Consider the following 25,899-nt stretch of genomic DNA (forward strand, 5'->3'; position numbering starts at 1 on the left):
GGAGTTCGACAGCCAAAGGGCCACCACTGAGAAGGCCCTGTCTCTCGTTTCCACCAATCGTGCCTGAGAGGGAGGGGAATCGAGAGCAGGCCCTCCCCAGATGATCTTAAACTCCATGGTGGTTCATTGAGGGAGATACATTCGGATAGACAAGCTGGGCCAGAACTGTTTAGGGCTTTATAGGCTAAAGCCAGCACTTTGAATTGTGCAGACTGGCAGCCAGTGGAGCTGACGCAACAAGGGGTTGTATGCTCCCTGTACGCAGCTCCAGTGGGCAATCTGGCTGCTACCTGTTGGACCATTTGTAGTGTCTGAACAGTCTTCAAAGGCAGACCCACGTAGAGCACATTGCATTAGTCTATCTGGGATGTAACCAGAGCATGGACTACTGTGGCCAGGTCTGACTTCCCAAGGTATAGACGCAACTGGCGCACAAGTTTTAATTGTGCAAATGCTTTCCTGGCCACCACTGAAACCTGGATTCCAGGTTCAGTCCATTTTGGCACAATTATGTAAGCGAATGCATAAACTAGAAGGTGTGAAGTATTGCTAATTACAGGACTTATTTCTGGCACACCCGTATGCTTTATGAATTTTAGTCTGTGGTACATCAAAGTTGTAACCACAAGGCACGTAATGAAATTGTAACATGATTCCTCCCACGTTTATTACAAATTATAATGTCTAACGTAAAGAAAAGTTCTGCTTACTGTGCAATTTGACAAATTGTTTCATATTCTCCTTTTTGTTATCTTAATGCGCCTACTGCCAGAGTTGCAGAAAATATTGCATAGCAAAGCTACACATTGCTTGAGATGGGAAAACTCAAAAACGGGGTTGTGATTTTGATACTTGGCATAGTTCTTTAATTTATATCTCGTTCATTTTCCTTTGTTCTTTTTTCATTTTTAATGTACAACAATATAATACAAGCAATTGTCAGTCAAAATAAAATTAATATACATTCAAAAATAGATTCTAAAATGAAATAAAATGAGGAAAGGATAAAAGAAAGAAACAAGAAGAGAGAAACTAAAGCACGCTAGCGCTTGCCCCCCCCCCCCCCCCCCCCCGACTAACTGTTATGCATGGAAAAACAGAATGAAAGAAAATATTATTCTTTCATCACAGATCCTGCAGATTATTACTTTGTTAGGTTTCTTATACTGTAAAAAATCCATAAAGGGTTTCTAGTCTTTCACAAAGTCTTCAACTGATTTGTCTCTGTGTTAGTTTGGCACTTTGGACCAAAACTTTGATTTGCTACACAAACCAACTTAGATCTTTGCCTTCCTTGAGATGCATTTTTGTTGATCTAAACTCCCAGCTATCTTCTTCAAAATATAAACAACTGTCAAACAACAACCATCTCCAATTGTAACCCATTCTTTCTTTAAAATTGTTTTCTGTGGTGATGTGGCTAATATTATCTTGGGGAAAAGGTTCTTTATCCCGAATTCATAAGGCAGCCTTTCTAATTCAATGATTTTAGAATTTTCCATTTGCCTTTGGATGAGATAGCCATCTCACCCAAATCCTAAATCAGGACTTCAAGTACCAGAAGTCTCTCATCTTCAAGCAATAGCCAATCCTTCAACCATAAAATACTACTGGCCTCAAAAGGGAGTTGTATGACTTACTGTGCAGAGAATTTGCATCTGGGGCACAACAATGAATTGGAGGCCACTCCTAGGAATGGTGGTGCCCAGTTTCCTCTTTCCATGGGTCTGCATGATTTACAGGTTCTGGAAGGAAGTAGGAACCACTAGTCAATGAATTTAAAACAGGTTTGACTTCATTGGCCGGAGGGTCTGGCAGGAATGCCCTAGAGCTAGGCTTCACTCTGGTAAGGTGGGGAGAAATGTTGGTGCTTGCTTGCTCAGACACTGGAACTCATCACATGGAGGTCCTTAAGCCAGGGAACAGTGGGGGAATCCATGGGGCAGCACCCCACATTGCCCCCAATCATCCACATGGTTTCCGGACTGTCCCCGTCTTGATCCTGCACTCTCCTCGGCTTACTCAACAAGAATACAGATAAGTCACCTGTGCTCTCCAGGCTGCCTCTTAGTACACTGCCAAGACAGTGTGCACAGAGCCAAGACGGAAGTAGTCCTGCGTCATATGATGGCTTTGCCGAGCTCCATCCTGGCTGCATCTCAGCAGCATCCCAGAATAGGCAAAAAGCCCCATATGATGAAGTCAACTGACTAATTACCATATGGAGGTTTTGCAAGCAGAATCAGAAGTGAAGGCTGGGAGGCCTCAACAGCACCATCAATACTGAAGGCTATGAAGCAAGGGACAAATAGGATGCCAATGAGATGGCAACATGGTGCAGTGGCTGCCTTTAGAAATGTTGACATGGCAGGAGAGGGTTCTCCAATCCCTCGCCTCATGGCAGAAATAGAAGATGCCCAACAGCTATTGTAAGGGCTATAAAGACAGGACACTAGATTTTCATCTCTTTGACCATGATGTACTAGCAGGGTTAACTTTACTGCATTCCCCCTTTTTCATTGCGAGAGTTATTATTTCTAGCAGCTATGTGCTTCCTCCACTTCCTGGATCCCTGGCAAGTGGCAGGACTTTGGAATAGCTCCTACAAGGGTTGTTTGAAGTTATATAGATGCATGAATTCTTTGTGTTTTTAATGCTGCATTTAGAAACAGCTGCATTAACTGGCAGGGAATATCTTTGACGGTAGGGTGAGCAAGAAGAGGAAAAGGGGGAAAACTAACATTACCAAGATCCAGCAAGAAGGAGAACCCAGTGAGGGAACAACTGCTGAGTCCTCAGAAGATGAATGCTGGGACAAGAACAATTATTGGGTGGCATCTAGACATATCCTTGGGCTTCCTTTGTGGGCAAGTAGGGAAAAGGTCAAAGACATGCAGATAGCTAAGAGTCCTGGCAAAGCTTGCGACAGAGAGAAAGAAGTTATATCAGTGTCATTTTTTGCCACTGTCATTTTTTGATCATGAGATTCCTCTGGGCACCCTTTTACATAAAAGGGCCAGGGAAGGAGTACTTAATAGGTATTACGTAGATGTTTTATCACAGCTTAAGCCTGGTGGTGAGTCAGAAAAGAAGAAAGATATGGAGGATAAAGGGTGTCGACTTGGCTGCGGGGTATACAGTGTTATTGGTGCGGTGCAGGCAGCATGCCCAGACTTTCTGTCGTGGTTTGTGAAGAATCTGATGCTTCAGAGGACGAGGATTTTGTGGAGTCTCAGGAGGGGGGTTTGGGAGATGGAAGTGGCATGGAGAGATGTGTTAGTGAATCTCTAGGGAGTTTTCAGGATGTTACAGAGAGCGACATCTGTTCTCATCTGTTCTCAATAACCCATACATATTATCAAATTTTTAGAAACAACATAAAATACCTTTAATCTGGTACCTAATTATTCAAAAATTACTTGATAGTTTAGGATAAATTAACGTATAAACTTTGAAAGCAAGCACAAATTATCACAGTTGGTATATACCTGAAAACATCATAAAGTGTATTTAAAGAACAAATAAAAGAGTGTATGGTGAAATGGGCCCAGAATATTGGCCACCAGATTGATTTAAAACATTGAGAAAAAGCCTGGAACCAAAGACTTAAATATACTTATTCATATGATTTGAAGGAGAATTGGCTTAAGATGCAATACTGATGGTATATGACACCAAACAAAAAATCTAAATGCTATAAGATTGTATTAAAAAAGTGCTGAAAATATGAGCAACAGACAGGAACCTTTTTCATATTTGGTGGACCTGCTCGAAAGCGCAAGAGTTCTGGAAAGAAATTAAGGAAGCCATACAACTGATTTTAAAAATAAAAATTCAAAGGGAACCAGAACTTTTCCTGCTAGGAATGTTAGACATTGAAAAGGACAGGAACAAAGAGATTTTGTTTAATTTTTTGGTTACAGCTGCTAGGCTAGTCTACACAATAATTTCTATAAAAAATATTGTTCTCCCACTTTCATTGTATAACAAACTTTACTAATTGCCTTTATAAAATCTTAATAAAAATATATTTTTTAAAAAATAAAGTCTATTTAAACTTAAGTTTTTTTCTTAAGGAGTTTTTTTTAAGGATTACAATCCCCCAAATGGACGAGGCTTGGAATAAGACAAAAGCACAGCCCTGAAAGACACTGCCAGGATAGTCACCATAATGAAAATAAGTAATATAATGAAGATTTATATTTAATCTGAGTGCGCATATCTTACCCTATGGCTGAGAGAATGTGACGTCTTAACTTCTGTGCCTTTCAGGGGGCTAAACTATGAGCCTGAGCAACCAGGATCTGGCATTTCCTCTCAAACACTGTAGAAAATGGCACCCCCTGTAAACAGCCTCTTCCAGGAAGGACCCAACATGCGGCCTAGAAATGAAAATACAGGCCTGAAAGCCACAGCTATGATTCCCACCCTAAACCAGGCAGTTGGCCACATAATGAAGATTTATACTTCCAATAGTGTGTCTGTACCTTGCTCTGAGGGCAAAAGGGTACGACTGCATAGCTTCCAGAACAGACCAGATCTGATGCCTTCTAGTTTGTTAGGCCAGGCAGGCAGAACCCGGAAGGCCTCTCAGATACTGTTTTATTGTTTTATATTGTTTTTAAATTATGAATTGTGCTTTAATGTATGTTGATGTTGGGCTTGTCCCCATGTGAGCCGCCCAGAGTCCCCTTGGGGGGATGGGAGTGGGATATAAAAACAAAGTTATGATTATATTGTATGACACCGCAAACAAGATAGATATGCTGGATTTTGTATGACAAAATCACAAGTTGAACACTTCCCCAAGTGTCTAGGACTGTGTGATGTACAGTAGTCTCGCTTATCCAACGTAAACGGACCAACAGAACGTTGGATAAGCGAATATGTTGGATAATAAGGAGAGATTAAGGAAAAGCCTATTAAACATTAAATTAGGTTATGATTTTACAAATTAAGCACCAAAACATCATCTTATACAACAAATTTGACAGAAAAAGTAGTTCAATACACAGTAATGCTATGTAATAATTACTGTATTTACGAATTTAGCACCAAAATATCATGATATATTGAAAACATTGACTACAAAAATGCGTTGGATAATCCAGAACATTGGATAAGCGAGTGTTGGATAAGTGAGACTCTACTGTATTTTCAGATGATGCGTGCAGATCCCAGCAGGGTGGCCTTTTGCAGTTGGCAGATCGTAATTTTGTCAATGTCTATTGTTTCCAAATGCCGGCTGAGATCTTTTGGCACGGCACCCAATGTGCCCATCACCACCGGGACCACCTGCACTGGTTTCTGCCAGTCTTTCAAGTTCAATCTTGAGGTCCTGATAGCAGCTGAGTTTTTCCTGTTGTTTTTCGTCAATGCAACTGTCACCTGGGATGGCAACATCAATGATCCAAATCTTTTTCTTTTCCACAACTGTGATGTCTGGTGTGTTGTGTTCCAGAACTTTGTCAGTCCTGATTCGGAAGTCCCAAAGTATCTGTGTGTGCTCATTTTCCAATACTTTTGCAGGTTTGTGATCCCACCAGTTCTTTACTGCTGGGAGGTGGGAAGTTCCAATGAATCATTTGGGCCACATAGTTGTGTCTCTGTTTGTAGTCTGTCTGTGCAATTTTTTTATAGCAGCTGAGGATATGATCAATGGTTTCATCGGTTTCCTTGCACAGTCCGCATTTTGGGTCATCAGCTGACTTTTCAATCTTGGCCTTAATTGCATTTGTTCTGATGGCTTGCTCCCCCCCCCCCCCACCCCCGTAGGTGCCACCTTGCCGTGGTGGGGGGGCTTAACTACTCCAATGAAAACTGAGAGCTGTGCTGGCAGTAGTGTAACTACCGGCAGGTCCAACCAAGCCAGAGAGGCCTCAGCTGAGAAGCAGAACTAAGAGCACCTAACCCATTAGCATTATGGAGAATCAAACCAAAACGAAGTCTATACTGGCTCGGTCATCGCCCAGGATAAAAAGGACCGCGGTGGATGCTGCTGATTCTGGACATCCATCGACAAGTGAGCTACGGAATCAAAATACAAATGAACAGTCACAGAAGCGGCAGAAATATACAATGCCAGAAAACCGCAAAGTTGTCATTATTATTATTATTATTATTATTATTATTATTATTATTATTATTATTATTGTTGTTATTATTTCGGGGAGACCACATGGCTTCTTCCAGAATGGTCCCAGCCTGAGGTAACAACAGCCCAAAGGCAAGAAGCCCAAAATGAGGTCTAAACAAAATGGATACCTCCAAAAGAAGGCTTCCTAATATACTGGCAAAGGTTATAAAGCTGAACATATAAACTGAAACAAAAGAGAGTTCCCCCCAAAAAAATATAATTGCAAGAGCTTAAAGCCTAACATGAGGCCAAAGCTTAATTCCTAACATGAGGCATGCAATAAAATTTAGGCCCCAGTATGTGATGACACAGTTAATGAGTGGAATTATCTGTGCCTTCCTGGGGCTGAGAGAGTGTGACTTCCTCCAAACAGCAATTCATTAAGCATTATTTTAAAGGAAGGAGTGCAACCTTCCTCTGTGGCCTAGCAATCATGACTTGAGGTTTGAGGAAAGAGTGTGACTCACCCAGGCAACAACCTCTTAAGAGTTTATTCTAAAGGGGGGAAGAAGGGCAGGCAAACCCTCTCTGCTACAGAATGTGCCTTCCTTGAAGCAGCCCCGGAGGGGAATTTTGCTTAGTGCCGCCACCCAAACCTCCAGCCCAGCTCTTATGCTCTGCTGGGAAATCCCTGACAATAACTGCCAAAAGCAGAAACTGCCCAAATTATAGGGTGTCTCCCTGAGGCAAAGTCATAGCAATGGGAACCGGGCATTCATGATTAAACTAGTTCTTTTAAAACCTGAAAATGGGGGGGGGGGGGGGTTTGAACCCCTACCCCCCCCCCCCCCCCCCCGGCTACAGTCCTAGCTACAGTGGTGCCGTGAGAATGTGAAAGAGACAGATTCGCTTTTCCCAATGGCTTTGACATAAGCAGCAACAAAGCAGGTGTATGAGGAGTGATGTCATGGGAAGGAATAGAAGCTTTTAAGTGGGCTTCCAGCGTACAGCTCTTTGTGAGAACCACGTTGCATTTCAAGTGGAAACAACTCTACAGTTCTATGGCCTTGTTCCAAGTGTTCTGGATTGTGTGTTCTGTTCATGTTTTCTTGGTTAAATTTCAAGTTTTGGATTATAATTCCTGTTCAGATCTTCGTAGGTTTTGGTCTGGTTTATGCACTTTTTTGTTTTTAAGTTCTGGATATAATTTTGTTCAAGTGTATAGATTTTATTTATTTATTTATTTACAGTATTTATATTCCGCCCTTCTCACCGCAAAGGGGACTCAGGGCGGATCACATTACACATATAAGGCAAACATTCAATGCCTTAACATAGAACAAAGACAAAGACAAACGCAGGCTCTGAGCTGGCCTCGAACTCATGACCTCTTGGTCAGAGTGATTGGTCTCAGCTGGCTGCAGCTGGCTGCTCACCAGCTTGCGCCACAGCAAGCTGGTGAGCAACCAGCCTTGCCTTGCATCACTGTATCGCCTCAAAATGCAGTTCCAAGTTTTTGAATTCCTGTGATTTGATTCATGAAACTGAATGTCACCTATTGTCAGCAACTATAGGGTTTCTGGTTTTGTCTTTTGAATTGTACTTTTTCATTGTGCTTTTTCTTATTTTTTATATGTTTCTTAGTAAATTTTACTTAGTGGATTCTCTCATCTCTGTGTGGTGCCTAGGTGAAAAGATATCCCATGGCTGAGGTGCAACACTTTCTAGCGTAGCTCTAATTATAGAGAATACTCTCAAGATTATACATAAATGATATCTTACCGTGATCAGATAAACCGGATGGGCCAAAAATGATAGTTCTAAATGTTGACAAAAGTATACTGTTAGGGGTATGTTTACATACTTGTAGATTGACAGCCCCAAAATAACTTTCCGCACCTTATTCCACAAATAATTCCTAAAATTAGTGGTCAAGGAATGCTGGGATAAGAATAATTCTACAATTTCTACCTTTTAAATATAACAACAACAACAACAACATTTTTGTACCCTGCCTCCATCTCTCCGAAGGGACTCGGAGCGGCTGACATGGGGCCAAGCCCGGGCAATTACAATAAACAGAATAAAAAACATATGAAGATAAAAGTACAAAATTATACACATTAACGTAATTAGAATTAAAATGGTGACCATAGTATATACTATGGTCACTATTTTAATTCTAACTACATTAGTTAGAATAGTTTAGGCACCAGAGTAAAAGTCATAAAAACAAGCTGGGTCAAAGTGCACATAATGAGTGTTGTGAACACAGAGGATGAGGTAGATGACTAAAGTGTTATAATCAATAAGAGACTTGGAATGGGATGGACACTGGGGCTATTTCCAACTGATTGATAAAGTAAAGTGCATCAAATAAAGTAATGGTCACTGGTACGGGATCTATCACGAGGATGAATATTCATTCTCCAAAAGCATCATGGAAAAGCCAGGTTTTTAAGCTCTTCCTAAAAGCTAACTGGGTGGGGGCTTGCCTAATCTCCCTGGGGAGCGAGTTCCAGAGCCGGGGGATCACCACGGAGAAGGCCCTCTCCCTCGTCTCCACCAGCCACGCTTGCGACGGAAGTAGAAGTGAAAGGAGGGCCTCCCCATACAAACGAAGAGATCGCACAGGTTCATGGGGGAAATGCGGTCATGAAAATTAGATAAATTCTAACAGCAAAAAAAAAAAAAATTAAATTGTGGGTGCTCTCTCAGAAAGGTGAAACAGGTTGTGGGGCTACAGGTTAAAGGAAAAATCATTGGATAATGTTGCATTTTCAAAGGACAAATAAGTAGAGGCAGCTTCATTCAATTTTGGTTTTTCTTTATTAAATACACCAACACAAAAGCACATCTCTTGTAGCCTCTTGGGAATCATCTAAATCTCTGGACAGAACTTTGGATCCCAGGCACAAATGAAAAGTAAAGAATCCTTGGATTGCTTCTTCAAGGGATGAATCCTTTAAACAAAGAATAGACAAACCATAGAGTAGATGTCTTAATAGAAAATACTTATGAAGTGCAATATGATTAATTTCCAGTTTGTCTATTTCAAAAATTTCATTCTTTTATTACATTTGTTTACTTGTCTAGTTGTATTTACAACATGACGTACGGTAAAAAAATTACACTCTGAAATGTAACGGGGACAGAACACCTTTTCTGCTCACCTCACTTGCTTGAGAACTATCTTGTTTATGGGGGGGTGGGGGGTGTTCCCAGGTAGGTGCATATGTCGACCCTGTTCACACATACATATAACTGAAGGCATAATATTTGCGTTAAAGAAGGCCACAACTTTATTGGATTACAGGTCACAATGGCTCTGGATCCTGTTCCCAAACAGCATGCCTGCTGATTACTGTTGTCTCATAACCGGCCCGGCATCACTTAGCCATCTTTATTGCCTGAAACTCTCTGTGATCTTTCTCAGGCCATAGCTTCCTGGTGTGGTATGTGTCTGTTCTTGCCTAGGCAGGCTCTCTCCAAACCCCACCCCAACTGGGTTCCCCCACAGAAACCTCAGTATTCATCAGTTCCTGCCTGCACTGGGCCGATTATCTGGAATTCAAGGATCTTGCAAAACCCAAGTTGTGACAAAATACAATTATACAGGTAGAGGAGGGTGGGTGAAAGGCCAACAGCATATGTTCTGATCTCACCCCTAAAGGCCCTTTAAATGACCTGGCTAATTGGATCCTGGCACATGCCGGGATATACCCCTTGGGGCTGACCCAGCCAGGCTCAAAGGCTTACTGGGAGGCACCATATGCACTCAGAGTCTCCCTATCACCATTGTCAAAAATAAAGGCTGCAGTACCCAGCTAACTGTGAGTCATATTTCTGCTTTATGGTTTTCAGTAAAAGATATCCCTACTAATGCATAACTTCACTGCAGTAAAGGTAGACTTCCCAATATAAATACATAAAACCCTCAAACCAACATCCAGTTGTGTGCTAACAAACTCGTTGAACTAGTGCCATTCTTAATGCAGATAGGTGAAATCCCAAATGCTAGGAGCCAGGAAGGATTCATTGTCAAGCTCCCCCATCAAATTCCTATCCAGCAAACAGCAGGTCTTAGTATGATCATGGGTGTTCAGCAAGGTAGGGTGTGCAGGATTTCACCTAGACTCCTTCATCTCTGTAGTTATGGCATTTATTTTCCCTAACAACTTCATCCTCTATTTTCTCCATCATCAGATTGAGTGTAAAGTCCATATTCTCGGAAAGGCATAGGATCTTCTGTGTATGGCTCCTTCCTTCATATATGTATGAGTGGTGTGCACAAAGTGAGCATGGCTTCAAGGGCCTTTGAATCCAGATAACAGCCCACACAGTGATCTGTCAGGACACAGTTTTCAGGGCCTGGATTCTGGCGCCAGAAATCAGGGCCACTGACGTTCCAAACTGATAAGGCACCTGCAACGCTTGACCCTGAGAGGAAACAGCTGCTGGATTTGGCGGGTGGATTTTGCGGAGTTTTCTCTTGGTGGGAATTGTATCTTTGAATGCGGGGGAGGGTATATAAGAGAGGGCTGACCGCTGCCCGGCACTCTCGGCTTTTTCCATGTCTCCTGTAGTAAAAGTTTCCAGTGATAACAGAGCGCGTCTCGTGTCTTCATTTGGGAGCAGCTATAGTGAGCTGACAGTGATCAGCTTCTGTTGTCAGTCATTCCTGTCTTATCAAGAATCCCATCATCTATCTCAGATTAATCCTACCAAACCTCTGTTTCTTAAGTGGAATTATATGAAATTTCTCTTCACTTTCCATTCTCTCAAATAAGCTATATTGTTTGTTAACATTCTACAGCAGGTACAGGCAAACTGGTTGTTAGGAATTGTGAGAGTTGAAGCCCCAAACACCTGAAGGGCCGAAGTTTACCCATGCCTGTTCTACAGGTAATCTATTCATACCATGTAGTTACAAAATTCTATTGCAATTGAAGCACCTTTGTCACAGTTGTTTTGTATAACAATTCATATTGTACCACAGAAGACAGAACCCTTTCTCTTATACCAATTAGTAGTATAGCTGAAATTTATTTGTCTTAACTTTTTTCATTTGATTCAAAAAAATTTTTTTGAAGAACCCAATTTTTATTATTTAAATTACAGTTTAAATCACTAGTGAGTAAGGAAGTTTTTTTTTAGGGGGAGGGGTTGTTCATACTTGTTACCTCATCACATGTCTCAAAATAAGGGTCCTAGGATGCTTAGAGGCAGCTTCAGGGACGGAGTCCCATGACAGCCATCTGACAATGTCACTTGTAGCTCTGCCCGCAACCTTCTCCAACCAGGGTAAAAGGTGTCACCACATGCTTTCCCCGGCAATATGGGAGGTTCCTGTGCAGTACTGGATCCAATCAAGCCAGCACATGGGGCCTCCCGAGAGGGTGACGCTTCCTTCATGTAATGGGGAAAGTGTCACGTGAGGAAGCTGTGCATGGGGTGACAGATTAGCTCTGCTGCTCCTTCTTTCATTGCCGGAAGTCAGGCGAACTGGGTCGCTTCACCTGGCCTTTATGATAAGGTTGTTGGAATCACAGAAGAACAGCTTATTAAGGATGCAATCCTATGTGCAGGTTTTGGGGAGGCAGGAACCAATGGCAGTAAAATAACTTACACTTTTTGAGACTGAAAAACAGATCACTAGTCCACGTGGATCGCCCATGGATGAAAGGTCCCAGGGATATCCCTTGGAATCTACAGGGAACAGAAAGAAATAGAGAGATTGTTTTAAAACACAACTGGATATTAAGTCAAAAAAGGTTATCTAATGCAGAACACTCAGCAATCTTATGTTCCACATGTTTGTAGCATATACCTGTAATTGGTAGGAGGTTTGACAAAGTAAGCAAGGGAAATGTCCCAAAAATAAACAGCAAAGCATATTTGCAAGTTAATTTCCATAAGCAGCTCTTGAAACCTGAAACTTGATTGTTGTTGTGAATCTATCTACTCCATTCACCTGGCCCTGAAATGTCCTTTAACCTTCTGTATAGAAGTCTGAAAGGGTGCTTCTGTCCCAGCCACGGTGAAAATATCAGCAACTGAATGAAAAAAATCTTGGGAAGGTGGATCTGATTGTCCTGAGCAATACTACAGATTATAAAAGAATGAGAAAAGAATGTGATTAAAAAGATTGATGGGATTCTTTCCATTTAGTTTAGAAAAGGGTTTTGGAAATAATAAGCATAATCATAATTTATATTCTGCTTTTATCTCAATTGAGATGCAAATTAGTGTGGAAAAAGTGCAAAGAAAGACATTTCTCCCAATCACTATTACCACTTGAACCCTCTGGGATCATTCAGTGAAACTGAATGGGCCAAGATGCAGGGAAGGAAATAGAAAGCACCTCTTCACACAGGGGTAATTAAACCATGAAATATATTTTTACAGAATGTGATAAGAACCATGATTGTTGTCAAAATGAAGGAGACAAAATACACAAAGAATCGGGCTCTTAGTCATGATGGCTGTACATCATTTGAAGCATTAGAGGCAGCAACAGACCAGCTGCTCCTATTGAGAGGACCATCTTGCTGGCCAGGCTGAAATATTAGATAGGCTTTTGTTCTTGTCTAGGTAAACTTTGGTTATTTATGTGGCCATGAGCAATGATAGCTGAGGGATCTGAGGAGTTACAGTCCACAAGGTATCTTTTTCAGGCTCTTAACAATCGTTACGAATGTCCGCATTGCATAGCCAGGTTGATAAAATAGTTTTGAGCTAGAGATTTCCTCTTTTACAGTTAACACGCTGAACTAGTGGTTCTCAAACTCCAGTCCTCTGAGTATTTGGGGCTTCAACTCCTATAGGGCCCTAGAAAGTTTGGCTAAAGGCAAGGATCCTGGAAGAAGAGGTCCAAAACATCTGGAGGAGGAAAGAATGAAACCAATCTGGTACACAACATCTGCTCACAAATTACACTAGTTATAGTTAGGGTTTTGCCTGGTCTTGATTGCATTAAGCAATTTAGGAGTTGATCACATTAGAAAATTTACCTGTCCTAGAGCACTTTGCCAATGCAGCCAGCACAGAGCCCGCTGGATCCCATTGTATGACACACAGCTACTTCCAGCTGGGCTTCATACTGGCTGCATCGGCAAAGTGTTCTACAATGGCGAACTGTGAACGTGGGGGAGTGGAAGACTCTGGAAGTTCTTGGAGTTGTGCCAAACAGGGCAGGCATACTCAGCAGTTGAGGAAGACAAGGCCAGGGGTGACGTTCTTATTAATTTTGGGTCTGCACCCCATGCACCAAGTGGCTTGCTGAGAGTTACCCACTCACCTCAATTCATTGCCATTGTTGTCTTTAGATATCAGAAATATTTTTTTGAAAACCAGAATGAGGGTTTTTAAATTAAAAATAACAGAAAACAGTAAAAAGAATAGTCATTAAAAGCAATTGTATAACATAATGCTAAAACTAGGCCCGGGCTGTGGCGCAGGCGAGAGAGCAAGCCAGCTGCAACCAGCTGCAATTAATCACTCTGACCAGGAGGTCATGAGTTCGAGGCCCGCTCGGAGCCTATGTTTGTCTTGTCTTTGTTCTATGTTAAAAGGCATTGAATGTTTGCCTATATGTGTAATGTAATCCGCCCTGAGTCCCCTTCGGGGTGAGAAGGGCGGAATATAAATGCTGTAAATAAATAAATAAAACTACACAGTAAACTTATTAGTTACTACAACAATCTACAAAACTACATAGAACACAAACTGCATGCAAAACACACATCTAAATAAACATATACACACAAACTACATTAACAAACGCACAAACATGGGGTCAATTCTACAGACCTTACATTCATGTTTTTTTCTAAGGGAAAGTTTTTACCATTTCTGTAAATTGATCAGCACAGGCCATGCGGATCCTCTCTATGTTCAGAGGGCTGTCCAGAGTAAAATTGCAATTTAATCCTCGCTCTTTCCGTGCAGCAGCCACTGCATCCCGTATAGCAAAAAATACAGAAGATCCTAGAAACACTCCGGCTTCTGCCATACTCTGTATGGAATATATGAAACACTTAGGTGAGGAAAAGAAATTATATACAATTGCTCTGTTCTGATTTAGTGGTGCTTATAGTTGTATAACTATGAACCCTGGCTTCCCAGATTTCTAGGATCTCTTCACACAATGAAAGGGAATGTGTGCAGGGCAGGCAGCTCATGGCGCACCACATGCCATCCTCCTCCCCTCATCATACGGACACAGGAGAGAATGCTTTGGTACTCTTTCCCTTCTCTCATCAGATAGCAGAAAAGGGTGACAACACGTGTTTCTGTCATCGCACGGCAAAAAGGGGAAGAAAGTGTGGGTAATAGGGATGTGTGATCTATTCAAATGGTTCAGAAGTCGTTACAAAACTGGAGGACATTGGCACTTTGTTTCTAAAGTGTTTCTAAAGTATTTTTACTGAAAATTCGTTACTATAATGAGAGTAATGAAACTTCATTACTATTCATTACAGTAATTGCACATGTGCACAATTACTATAATTGGGGAAATTTCAGAGGTGCCTATCTCCATCAGTTTTAAAGCTATTGGGCTGAAGCTTACTACAGTGGTAGAACCCATTTCCTACTGTTAGCCCACCAAATTTCAGAACGTTTCACTCATCTACGGATTTTTGGCGAATTTTCTAAGTTTTTATAAAGAACATTTTAAATCTCTTCCTAGTTTCAAAATGTTATTTCCTGTTTAATTGTATAGTCCTTACTTTGAAAGTAGTTGTTCTACTCCAGAGACTTTTCTTTTGTGGCAGAAACTTTGCTAAATTGTAGAATATTAACAAATGTATTGGAACTCTGGCTGGAAGTGGCTGGCTATAGACCAATCTCCTCTCCTGATTGGTGTTTTCTTATGCTAATGCTTACTGAGAAATGTAGTTTAGGGCAGAGCCTTTTGAATTCTTTGACATAGAGCTCCTCTTCCAAAAATGCAGTGTTCCCTCTTTTTAGGGTCCCTAATGCGGAGACACCACTCATTCCAGAGAGAGGAATGGTGAAGCAGGCAGGCAGCCTTTTTGGCTTAATTACTTTGCTTCTTGACTTTGGGAATCTTCCAAGATTTACAAAACTAAAACTAAAAAACATGGGGGTAAGTTTTGATTCTAAAATATTTTGTGTGGGCCAAGCAAAAGCTTCGGATATGGTTTCTGATTCATAAAACTTCCGATTTTCTTACAATTTTCAACACTTCAGATTTTTTTGCACATGCCTGATGGGTAGCTCCATTGGAGCTACTCAAACTACACTTTCCTCCCCTAGTGGAGGAGAAAGCACCTTTCAGAGCTTCTCCGCTTTGGGAGGAATGTGGATGGGGCCTTCTGTGCGTTGTGTGATGGCGCACGGCAGGCCCCATCCTTGTTGGGATTAAAAGAAGCAAAAGGGGCAAAAATGCCCCATGTGAAGAGGTCCTTAGTCCAACTCTCAAACCGGTGCATTAAGCTGGCTCTGAAAGGAAGTCCAATTCTACTTACTGGAGCTTACTTCTAAGGGCCCTTCCACACTGCCCTTTATTCCAGGATCTGATCCCAGGTTACCTGCTTTAAACTGGAATAGGTGAGTCCCTACTGCCAGATGACCTGGGATAAACAGATAATCTGGGATCAGATCCTAGACTATAGGTGCAGTGTGGAAGGGGCTTAAGTTAAAGCTTCAAAAATATATTTGGACAACAATCCAAAATCTTTCACTAGCATGGCTAGGGGCTGTGTTAGCAAGGGGATATTGGGAGGAGTTGTTCAAAAGTAACTTTCCCAAGCCTTGCTCTGAGTAGACACATATGATTGCATTGTTAATTTCCTCAGTGTCTAAGTCATGTCCTCTAATGCATTATTTTATTTGTAGCATACCAAAGGCGAGGGATTTAACAGAATGTACCAATTTCTGTCTTTTTATTGAGATTTTTATATATAAAATAAGCCAAAATAGTTTCATAGACTCTATAACTGTTATACAGAGGCATTTTCAGATAAACAACAACCAGAGCAAATGGAAACATTTTGAAATTTAAGAAATTCCCATGGTTTCAAGGCACAAGCCTGATTTCATTAGAATTTTAGATGTGTTGTGGAAGGTTTTCATGGCCAGAATCACTGGGTTGCTGTGAGTTTTCCGGGCTGTATGGCCATGTTCCAGAAGCATTCTATCCTGATGTTTCGCCCACATCCATGGCAGGTATCCTCAGAGGTTATTCACTGGAAAATGTTTCAGATTTCAAGATTCTGCTTTATGACCAGTGATTTAGCTGTTCTTTGTGTAAATTTCTAATGGTATGAAACTGACTGGAAGGAACATTTAAGAATTTTAGATTATGTATAGATCCTGTTTCTTTACCTTGGAGGAGTAGATTGCAACTGGGTTTCTGGAATTTGGCAACAAGTAGATTCTAAAATGTTCTGGGACATCGCAGACGGCAGGAATTTTATATGTATCTGGGCCCAGTGTATACTGTTGTCCTTCTGGAGAAAATTTTATTTCTTCCATTGTATAAAGTCCAAGTCCCTGAATAAATCCACCTTCAATCTGGGGGAATAAAAATATCTAAGTTCTCACATATATTTTGCCTAGCATGTATAGCCTTAGGCCTTAATTATCATAACCTAGGGCCCATCTACACAGCACCTAAAACACAGGATTTCCCGAGTTAAAAGGGGGTGGCGGCTACATGATGCTAGTGCTAAATCTGTGCTAATTCATTGCAATAGTTGAAAAATATGGGGTAAAAAGGTCCCCTTTTATCCCGATTCCAGCTGGAAAATGCATATATTTGTATCACTGTATATCCCTGCACTTGTGAAAAAAATATGTGTTTTTCTTCCCTTTTCCTGTGGAGACTACTCCAGTGCACTTGCGCTTTTAAAAAGCCCGAAACAGCTGATCAGCTGATTGGGCTGAGAAACGGACACACAGCTGATTTAAAGGAAGCACAAACAGAGAGCAATTAGAACTCACTGAAATTCCTTATTTTAAACTTTATAATATTAAAAAGAGCTTGAATAAACAATTGGGGGAAGGGAGAAATTTGGTGGAAGTTTTTTTTAAAAAAATTCACTGTTATACGCTGGATCTCATATGCACACATACAAATGTGCTTATATTTGTATTATGATATCCGCATGTGTGCATATATAATCCAGTGCATAGCAGAGTGATTTAAAAAGGAATTAATAATAATAATAGTAATAAAACTTTATTTTTATCCCACCCTATCTTCCTGAGGGAACTCATGGCGGTTAACAACAGATATCAACAAACATTCAATGCAGTGAGAAGATGAACAAAGACAAAAATAACCAACCCCCAAATCCCTACATCAGAAATAATAACACATTATACTGCAATATTACTAGTAATATTCTATGTAATATATATCAATTATTGTGTAAAAAAGTCCTCTAGCCACCCCATCTTTCCTTTCCCCTATAAACTTTCTGACCATGGAGCAGCAAGGGCTCCTTGAGGGAAAACCCAATGGATACTGGACACATGACTAGCCCCTTTTCCCTTCATATCCTCATTCACTTTGCATAGGCCAGTACAGATATTCCAAAACTGAAAGACCTTCTTGCCTCAAGGATTTCAGATAAAGGAAACTCAACCTCTACTTATGCCTGAAAGGCTATTCCCTTGTTGAGAAAGCAGTCAGCTTATTTCCACAATATACAATAAAGTTTGAAAAGTCCACTTTGGAACCCGATTCAAGGCTTCTGGGAATAAATACAGAATAAAATACAATCAAGGCCCCTTTCAGGAAGACCCTAAGCTATCTGCTTTGAGTGAATATAATGCAGAACTTATGGTACATACCTGACCTATGTCAATAGCTGGATTGATGCTGAAACCGGCATCGATGACAATGTCTGTGCGGATGTTCTATTGCAGAAATAAACATGGCCACAAATATCATCAGCTAAGAAAATGTTTTTTCATTTGCTTCTTAACTACATTAGCATCTTGTAAATATGGTTTTCCTTTTTCTGAATTTATCCTTATAATAACTCCATGAAGTAAGAGGGTAAGAAAGAGTGATTGGCCTTCAATCTCCTATCGAGTTTTGTGGCTCAGGGCTGGATCATAGAGTCACCAACTCTAACTAACCATGAGACTATACTATCATTATAAAAGACAACTGACACCCACATCTATAACAGAATAGTAATGCATGCTCACACAAACTATCAGCACAGATTATGAACATTAATTATAGTACCCATATGGATATTAAAGAACCTGTAGCTGTCAGAAGATGTAAGCTAGTGGTTTCTATTGTCAGGAAAAACTGTGTGCCTGTGTGAGAATACTTATATTCTAATATCAATGCTTAGACTCTCTTGTAGGTACAACCAACAGGTGTTCAGCATAGCCCAGAGTTATCATGGAATAGAATATTTCACGCAGCAATAAATAATTGGGAGCCTCTGGTGTAGTAATTAAACCACTGAGCTGCTGAACCTGCTGACTCAAAGGCCGGCTGTTTGAATCCAGGAAGTGGGGTGATCTCTCACTGTTAGCCCCAGCTTCTGCCAACCTAGCAGTTCAAAAACATGCAAATGTGAGTAGATCAATAAGTACCGCTCTAGTGGGAAGGTAACAGCACTCCATACAGTCATGCTGGCCACATGACCTTGGAGGTGTCTATGGACAAAGCCGGCTCTTTGGCTTAGAAATGGAGATGAGCACCAGCTTCCAGAGTCTGACACGATAGACTTAATGCCAGTGGAAAACCTTTACCTAGGGTGACAGAATGTAACCATGATAAAAGAGTAATTCATACACCAAGAGACAAAGTGAAAGATCAAACAACTTATGGGTGCAGTGAAGGACTTTCTGTTTTACCTTATGATCACCTGTCAGGCAGTCAATCTCAACTTCAGAACAAGCAGTGGCAAAAATATAGTATGCCAATGGATGGCCTTCTCCTTTCTCCCAGTCCATATAAGTAGGGTAGCCTCTGCATGGGGAAAAAACAACCAGAAGAGCCCTTCAGAGGTTGGAGTTCAACTTTGCCATAATGCTCCCAGAAAAATCTAAATAAGCAACATCACTTAGATGGGATAGTAGAGGGACCATCCAGTGATTCAGCCCATGGTTTCCTGTTACACAAGGAAACTTAAAGTGGCTTACATTTAAAACAATTTTATATATATATATATATATATATATATATATATATATATATATATATACATATATATATATATATATACACACACACACACACACACACACACACACATACATACACACATACACACACACACACATACACACACACACACATACATACATTACAATTAAATCATTCTAATGGGTGAGTGTAATCCCATTCAGCACAGACTGGATCCCTATTCCCTGATCTGCCTTCCAGCTGAGCAGGAGCTCATCTAGTTTATTACTGATGACAGGCACTGGTTTAGAATTAGGACAGATTCCTTGACTTTAAGTGAGAAGGAGTAGTAGAGTTGGGAGTTATCTGCATATAGGTGGCACCGCACTTCAAAACTCCAAATGACCTCTCCCAGCAGTTTCATGTATATGTTAAACACCATAGGAAACCCTGAGGAACCCTGCAGGACAATGGTCAGGGGTTTGAACAGGAGCCCCCCCCCTTCTGGGTATGGCCTTTCAGGAAGGAACAAAGCCACTGTCAAACAGTGCCTCCCAGGGTTGTTGTGTGTTTTCCAGGCTGTATGGCCATGTTCCAGAAGCATTCTCTCCTGATGATTTGCCCACATTTATGGTATATATGATATACCTCACAACCTCTGCGGATGCCTGGCATAGATGTGGGCGAAACGTCAGGAGGGAATGCTTCTGGAACATGGCCATACAGCCTGGAAAACACACAACATCCCTGTGATTCCGGCCATGAAAACCTTTGACAACACAGTGCCTCCTAGACCCATCCCAGCAAGGCAGCCCAGAAGGATACCATGGTTAATGGTATCAAAAGCTGCTGAGAGGTCCAGGAGAACCAAGAGGGACACGCTCCCCCATCTAGCTCTCTGCGTAGGTCATCCATCAAGGCAACCAAAGCTGTCTCTGTTACATAGCCAGGCCTGAATGCAGATTGAAATGGATCTAGATCATTCATTTCATCCAGAGATCCCTGGAGTTGGGAGGCCACCACAGCCTCCAAAATCTTACTCTAAAAGGAAAGGTTGGTGTTATGATTGAGCCTCATGGCTCTGTTACTGGCAGACGTGGGCGTAAGACTCCTCGAGAGTCAGATACTCTCGAGGAGCGAGAAAGAAAGAGACTGCGAGATATCTTTGCAGCACCATCTGACGAAGAGTCTTTTGAGGGGTTTACGGAGAGAATGGAGGAGGGGCTGGTTAGCTCGGAGGAGGATGAGATGGATTGGACTCGGGTGAGGGAGGAATTGGGTGCCACTGGCAATGATGGGATGGAAGATGAATGGGGACCTTCAGGATTAGACCCATGGACAAGCTGGAGGGATGGGACGGGATCCACAGCTGGGGATGCTGTGGGGCGTAGTCAGAGGTGTTCCAGCTCTGATGAGGAAAGTGATGAGGAAACGCCCGGGTTAAGGAGGGCAGCTGATACTGATGAGGATTTGTAACTGGCATAAAATGAGGCTTGGGAGCAATTGCAAATTGCGTTGGGCAAGGTAATCTGGACGAACGCTTGGGATCTGTGTGGGACGCTTTCCTGAAGACTGGTGTGTTTTCGTGTGCTGATACGTAAGTTGTTTTGGAATTTGGGGTCAGACGGCGGGAGGAATTGTGTGGGCTTTTGTTTGTGCAAACTTGTGCTTAATCTCATTAGCTTTGACCTTCCGTCGTCTTCTTGACGGACGCCATCTCCTGCTTTGGATTTCGGACTGAACTGACCACGGCTTGACTTCCCCCTACTCGGACTTGGTGAATCTACAAACGTCTGCTTCTGGCTTGAACTACGGAAAGGAACTGGGTCTACTCTACTGCTTCAATCCTCGGCTGATCTGTGTGTATTGGAAATCTTGCCTGCTGTGTGGAGGAGTGACTCAAGTTACTCAAAGCACAGTGCTGGCAGCAGAGAGGAATCTGCTGCCAATTAGCTGCATTCTTTTGAACACTTTGTTCCCCGGCTTTTGTTTTGTTTATCTCCAGGCTGAAGCAAGCTGTTTGTTTTTACCCGGATTAAACTTCGGTTTAATCCGGTTTATCTTTTGAGCGTTTTTCCTCGCCCCTTTTTGCTTTTAAAGGCTAATACTGCCTGGCCCTTGTATTTTACGGGCATTTTGAGTTCTGTAATCCAATAAACTCTGTTATCTTTGATCTTGTGGCGTTCTGTCCTTGACAGTTGGACACTGGTCAATATTATGGAGAAGTCAGGGATGGCTTTTTAAATATTGGTGTCACAACTGTCTCCTTTAGGCAAGTTAGAATTTTGCCTTGTTCCAAGGAGGCATTGAGCACCACCTTCACCTTCATTGACTTCCTTAGTGTTGTTGAGTTAATTCAGCTAGGAATCTGGCAGACTTCAAATCTCAGAAGTGGTTATCTCTGTCCTGCCAAATACCTCTCAGATAATTGGTTTCCAGTCTGTATTACAGCCATTCAAAACTCTTCTTTTGCTCTTTCTGTCCTGGATTTTCTCTTGATCTCTCCTCCTCCTTCCATGTTCCTTCTGCCTCTAACCTCTCCTTCTCTTTTATTTCTCTTCTGTACTTCTGTATTTATAGCCCATCTTTCTCCCCATGGAAACATACACACTCTTGTCAATGGCAAGCACATTTGGGAATATTTATTACACCTCAACAAATACAGGTGTAGCTATCTAGCATCAGAAATACAGCCTCCAAGATCTGTAGTTTTCTTTAAATCACAAAAGCACAGTCCACTATTTGTGACACCACCACAACAAATGGTCTGGGAAAGAAGAATAGATTCCTTACTCAAAGTAGCCAGTAGCTGTCAGACTGATGCTTTCCTCGTAGGCTTCTTTTATCTGCAAGAGACCCATTGGTTTCAATAACATTTCTAGCAGTTATTTTAAAATCTAGAACCATACATTTGTACATAAAACTAAACAAAATTGGGGAGCATTAAAGTTCTACCTTTTTATTGCACAGGCTGGCTTTATTATTTATCTTCACACACTGTGGTGCAGTGGCTTCATTTGCTTTTAAGAGAGAAATATGGACTAGCAATATCTTTTTGAAGCTGGCTCTAGAAGTCCTCTATTCTGGAAGCATTTTCTCAGCAGACTGTTTATTGTGTTATCGAAGGCTTTCATAGCCAGAATCACAGGGTTGTTGTGTGTTTTCCGGGCTGCATGGCCATGTTCCAGAAGTATTCTCTCCTGATGTTTCGCCCACATCTATGGCAGGCATCCTCAGAGGTTGTGAGCAACTAAATTAAAAATTTCCTTCCTGAGTAGATAATGCCAATAGGATCCTAATTTAATTTTTTAAAAATGTTGCTTACCCAGTCCTCCCATTTTCCATCTGGATTTTCCTCCATTATTGGCTCAAGGCGCTTCCAGAGGATTTGACAAGCATTCTGTGGAAATAGGTGTAAAAGGAAAAGAGGTCCTATTAGTAAACTATATTAATTAATTTATTAAAATATTATAACCTGCCCTAAATCAAGAGATTTCAGAGCAGCTTACAAGCAACATTAAAATAGGTTGAACCAGTTAAAAATAATTTTAAATATTTAAAATTTTAAACATTACATATTCGGTAACAATCTCTGCTTAATTAATTAGCAGTAGAGTTTGTCAACAGCAGTGTATACCAGCTAGTAGGTCATCCTACTTAAAAAAAACCCAACCAAAACAAAAGCATATGTTCAACATTTTGGCTCTGATTGCTTTAGGCTGTCTATCAAAACATCTCTCCCAGAGGTTGTTACCTCTTTCTTTCAACTGGAGATTTCCAGAATTAGCATCTAAATGCCCTTCCACATAGCATCAAAATATGGGACAAATAAATGGGGCAAAAAATCGCAGTACCTGATAACAAGTCCAAACATGGAGCTGCCAATCCTGGTAATACTCCTTTGCCATCCTCACGCATTTACTTGTAGTAGATTTTAGAAATCCGCAAAATGGATGGGGGACATCCGCCAGAAGTTTACTTTTAATTTTTTAAATGGACTCTCCGAGATCTCACAAGAGCTGATGCACATATCTGACTGTGCATACAAGCAGATTTCTTGTCATTATCTCTCCTCACCCTCCTGCTGCCTTTACTTTTTCCCTTGTGAACCCCATTTCCCTTTAGGATCACTTGCCTGCCATGTTAGTGCCCACTGTATACATTCAAGCTCTGTTTAATTTCATAGACATCAGAACAAAGGAATGCTTGCAGAGAGTTCTCATGGGAATTGCTTTCCAATTGTGCTTCCACTTAGCCACCTGTGTCCCTGTGGCTCCATTTGTTTACAGCCCTCATTAGCTGTTTTGGGATTTTAAAATGTGGACATGCACTAGAACTGTCCACACCAGCATATAGAATAAAGTTACATGTTTCCTTTGAGTGCAGGGATACACAGTCATGCGAATATGCATATCTTCAGCCAAAATTGGATTTTAAGTATAGCCTTTTAACACGTGTTTTTTGGTTATTAATGCGATTCAGCACACATTTTTGGCAAACGTCATTTAGCTATCCCCCTTTAATCCCGGTTTCTTCCATATTTTAGGGCCTGTGTAGAAGGGCCCTAAGATTTTCTGAATGGAAACTATGTTTTACTCCAATCCATATTCTTGTATTGGATAAGGTGCTAAATCAAAATAGGATACAATCTGTTCATCTAGTTACCTTCAAAATGGATGGAATAGTGCATAAATATGGATATACAGTACCCTAAAATGCAGGATCTTTGCTTCCTTTTCCCCTGACAGATAGGATCATGAGGATTTTTGTACCCTTTTCAATGCATTTGAAGAAAATGTATTTTGCTTATAAATATTGTTATCCACATAAAAATGATTTGCAACTTTTTTCACACACCCCCCCCAAATTTGAAGTGCAAATCATACAGCAGCATTTGAAGATTTTTTAAACTGCATGTCTCAAGGTGTCAAGACATCCTTTTTCCTTAAGAGTGAGAGAATATGTGAATACTCTTTACATACATAATACCCTCCCTAATCACTCGTAGATAGGGACAAAGATGTTGATTTAGAGAAGATAAATCACCCAAATCAGTGGGGCAAGCTAGCTGACTTAATCTCATCACAGTATCATATGATCTGAGACAATAATAATAAACATCCAAACCTGTACTGCTTTTCCATTGACTTCTGTGCCTATTGATGCTGCAGTCTTAAATGCATTGGGTATTGTAGCTGTAGTTCTTTCATAGTTGTGTATATACGACAAGGGTATCTTTAATTCATGGCTGGCAACCTTTTTGGTTTTAAAAATACAAATATCATGATTTGTAAACAAAGTCACAACAGAGCTACAGAGGGAAATTATGTACATTATTACACTTAAGGCATATCTAGGAAGAAACTTGTTAGTCAATAAATTATTGTACTTATGAACTTATAGGTGGTTATTATCTGAATCTTTCTGTGCAGATCCAAATAGACAACATATTTGTAATGTTCAAACATCTTTTATTTTACAAATACTGTATAAGTAAGTGTGACTATTTTTCAGTCTTTTGTTACCTGTAACATCTTGGTGTAAAGTCCCTGTCCCATTTCACTTCCACCATGAGACACCAGCACTGATCCATCAAGATAGATATGGACCAGAGCAAAAGCCTACAAGAAAATAGAAATTATGGCTGCTTAGTAGGGCTGTGCGACCGATGAAAAAAAGTTTCAAAACTCATAGCAAAGGCTTTCGAGGTTTACAAAATTCAAACGAAAAAGTATTGGGTAAGTTTTGATTCTTAAATTTTTGGCGTGGGCCATGCCCATGTGTCAAATATTGTGTCGCAAGTACAAATGTAACAAATTTGATCACTTAGGAGGACTAATGATAATTTTGCAGAGCTCTACTGCTTAGCTTTCTTTGGTTAAATTAAGCCCCAAAATCCTATATAATTGTATCGCTCTTTTTTTAAAAAAAAATGTCAAAAGAGAGCAAAGATTTTGGGTGGGGGCTGTGCAGTTGGCAGAAGTGAAAGAAGTCATCTTTACCCTTTGTTTGATCCCAACATTTTACCCTATTTTCATCTGCTTTACATTTGAAAAATATAGCTTTGTAGAACATCAAAGGCTTGCCTGGTTGCTTGGTTTTTTAGTAAATCCTGCAGCATACTTCATGGGGATGATTGCGATCCCTTTCTTCTTCCAGTAGTTTTGTTTGTTAAATTCCTCTGCAGCTTGTCGCCTCCTATAATAATTTGATTTTTCCAGACATTCTTCCCAACATACAACCAGATTTCTGGGATCAATCTCTTCTTTGTAGGGGGTTTGAGTTACTGTTTTGTACATGTTCATTTCTCTGACCTTAAATAAAAACACATTCCAAGTACTTAATAGGTTGGGTTACTGTGAGTTTTTGGGGGCTGTATGACCATGTTCCAGCAGCATTCTTTCATAATGTTTCACCTGCATCTGTATTCTGCTGGCAGTGAAGAAAGCAAGCATACTCCACTTGCTTCACTGCCAACATAACCTCTGAAGATGCCAGCCACAGATGCAGGCGAAATGTTAGGTAGGAGAAAATGCTGCTGGAACATGGCCATACAGCTTGAAAAACTCAGAACTCAGTTATTCTGGCCATGAAAGCCTTTAACAATACAGTTAATTAAGCCATGTAAATCTTAATAAACTTTTCTATATGATGCATTAACTATCAGTACCACTCTGGTTTTCTGCATATTTCTGTT

The 25,899-nt window shown here is 40.9% G+C and overlaps 1 protein-coding gene and 1 long non-coding RNA gene across 4 annotated transcripts in view; one reads left to right on the plus strand and one right to left on the minus strand.

Moving 5' to 3' along the window:
- Positions 1 to 8,886: 8,886 nt before the first annotated feature.
- LOC100565681 (aldehyde oxidase 2) overlaps positions 8,887 to 25,899 on the minus strand; it is a 69,215-nt gene continuing 52,202 nt past the window's right edge. For 2 of the 3 annotated variants that reach the window (XM_062960507.1, XM_062960488.1), the window contains 11 exons: positions 25,289 to 25,516; positions 24,728 to 24,823; positions 24,330 to 24,458; positions 22,528 to 22,602; positions 21,996 to 22,048; positions 18,932 to 19,046; positions 17,903 to 17,968; positions 16,430 to 16,618; positions 13,926 to 14,093; positions 11,706 to 11,785; positions 8,887 to 9,039 (listed from right to left, as the gene is read on the minus strand). In XM_062960507.1, the coding sequence (XP_062816577.1) occupies positions 11,732 to 11,785; positions 13,926 to 14,093; positions 16,430 to 16,618; positions 17,903 to 17,968; positions 18,932 to 19,046; positions 21,996 to 22,048; positions 22,528 to 22,602; positions 24,330 to 24,458; positions 24,728 to 24,823; positions 25,289 to 25,516 (1,173 nt within the window). In that variant the 3' untranslated portion in view covers positions 8,887 to 9,039; positions 11,706 to 11,731. The remainder of the gene's footprint in view (positions 9,040 to 11,705; positions 11,786 to 13,925; positions 14,094 to 16,429; positions 16,619 to 17,902; positions 17,969 to 18,931; positions 19,047 to 21,995; positions 22,049 to 22,527; positions 22,603 to 24,329; positions 24,459 to 24,727; positions 24,824 to 25,288; positions 25,517 to 25,899) is intronic. The other variant, XM_062960498.1, reaches the window with a different exon arrangement.
- Positions 20,117 to 21,375, plus strand: LOC134293311 (uncharacterized). Its single transcript, XR_010000301.1, has 2 exons — positions 20,117 to 20,799; positions 20,885 to 21,375. It is a non-coding gene; the product is annotated as an uncharacterized LOC134293311 (long non-coding RNA).

The sequence above is a fragment of the Anolis carolinensis genome, chromosome 1 (genome assembly GCF_035594765.1).
Source record: "Anolis carolinensis isolate JA03-04 chromosome 1, rAnoCar3.1.pri, whole genome shotgun sequence".
NCBI lineage: Eukaryota > Metazoa > Chordata > Lepidosauria > Squamata > Dactyloidae > Anolis > Anolis carolinensis.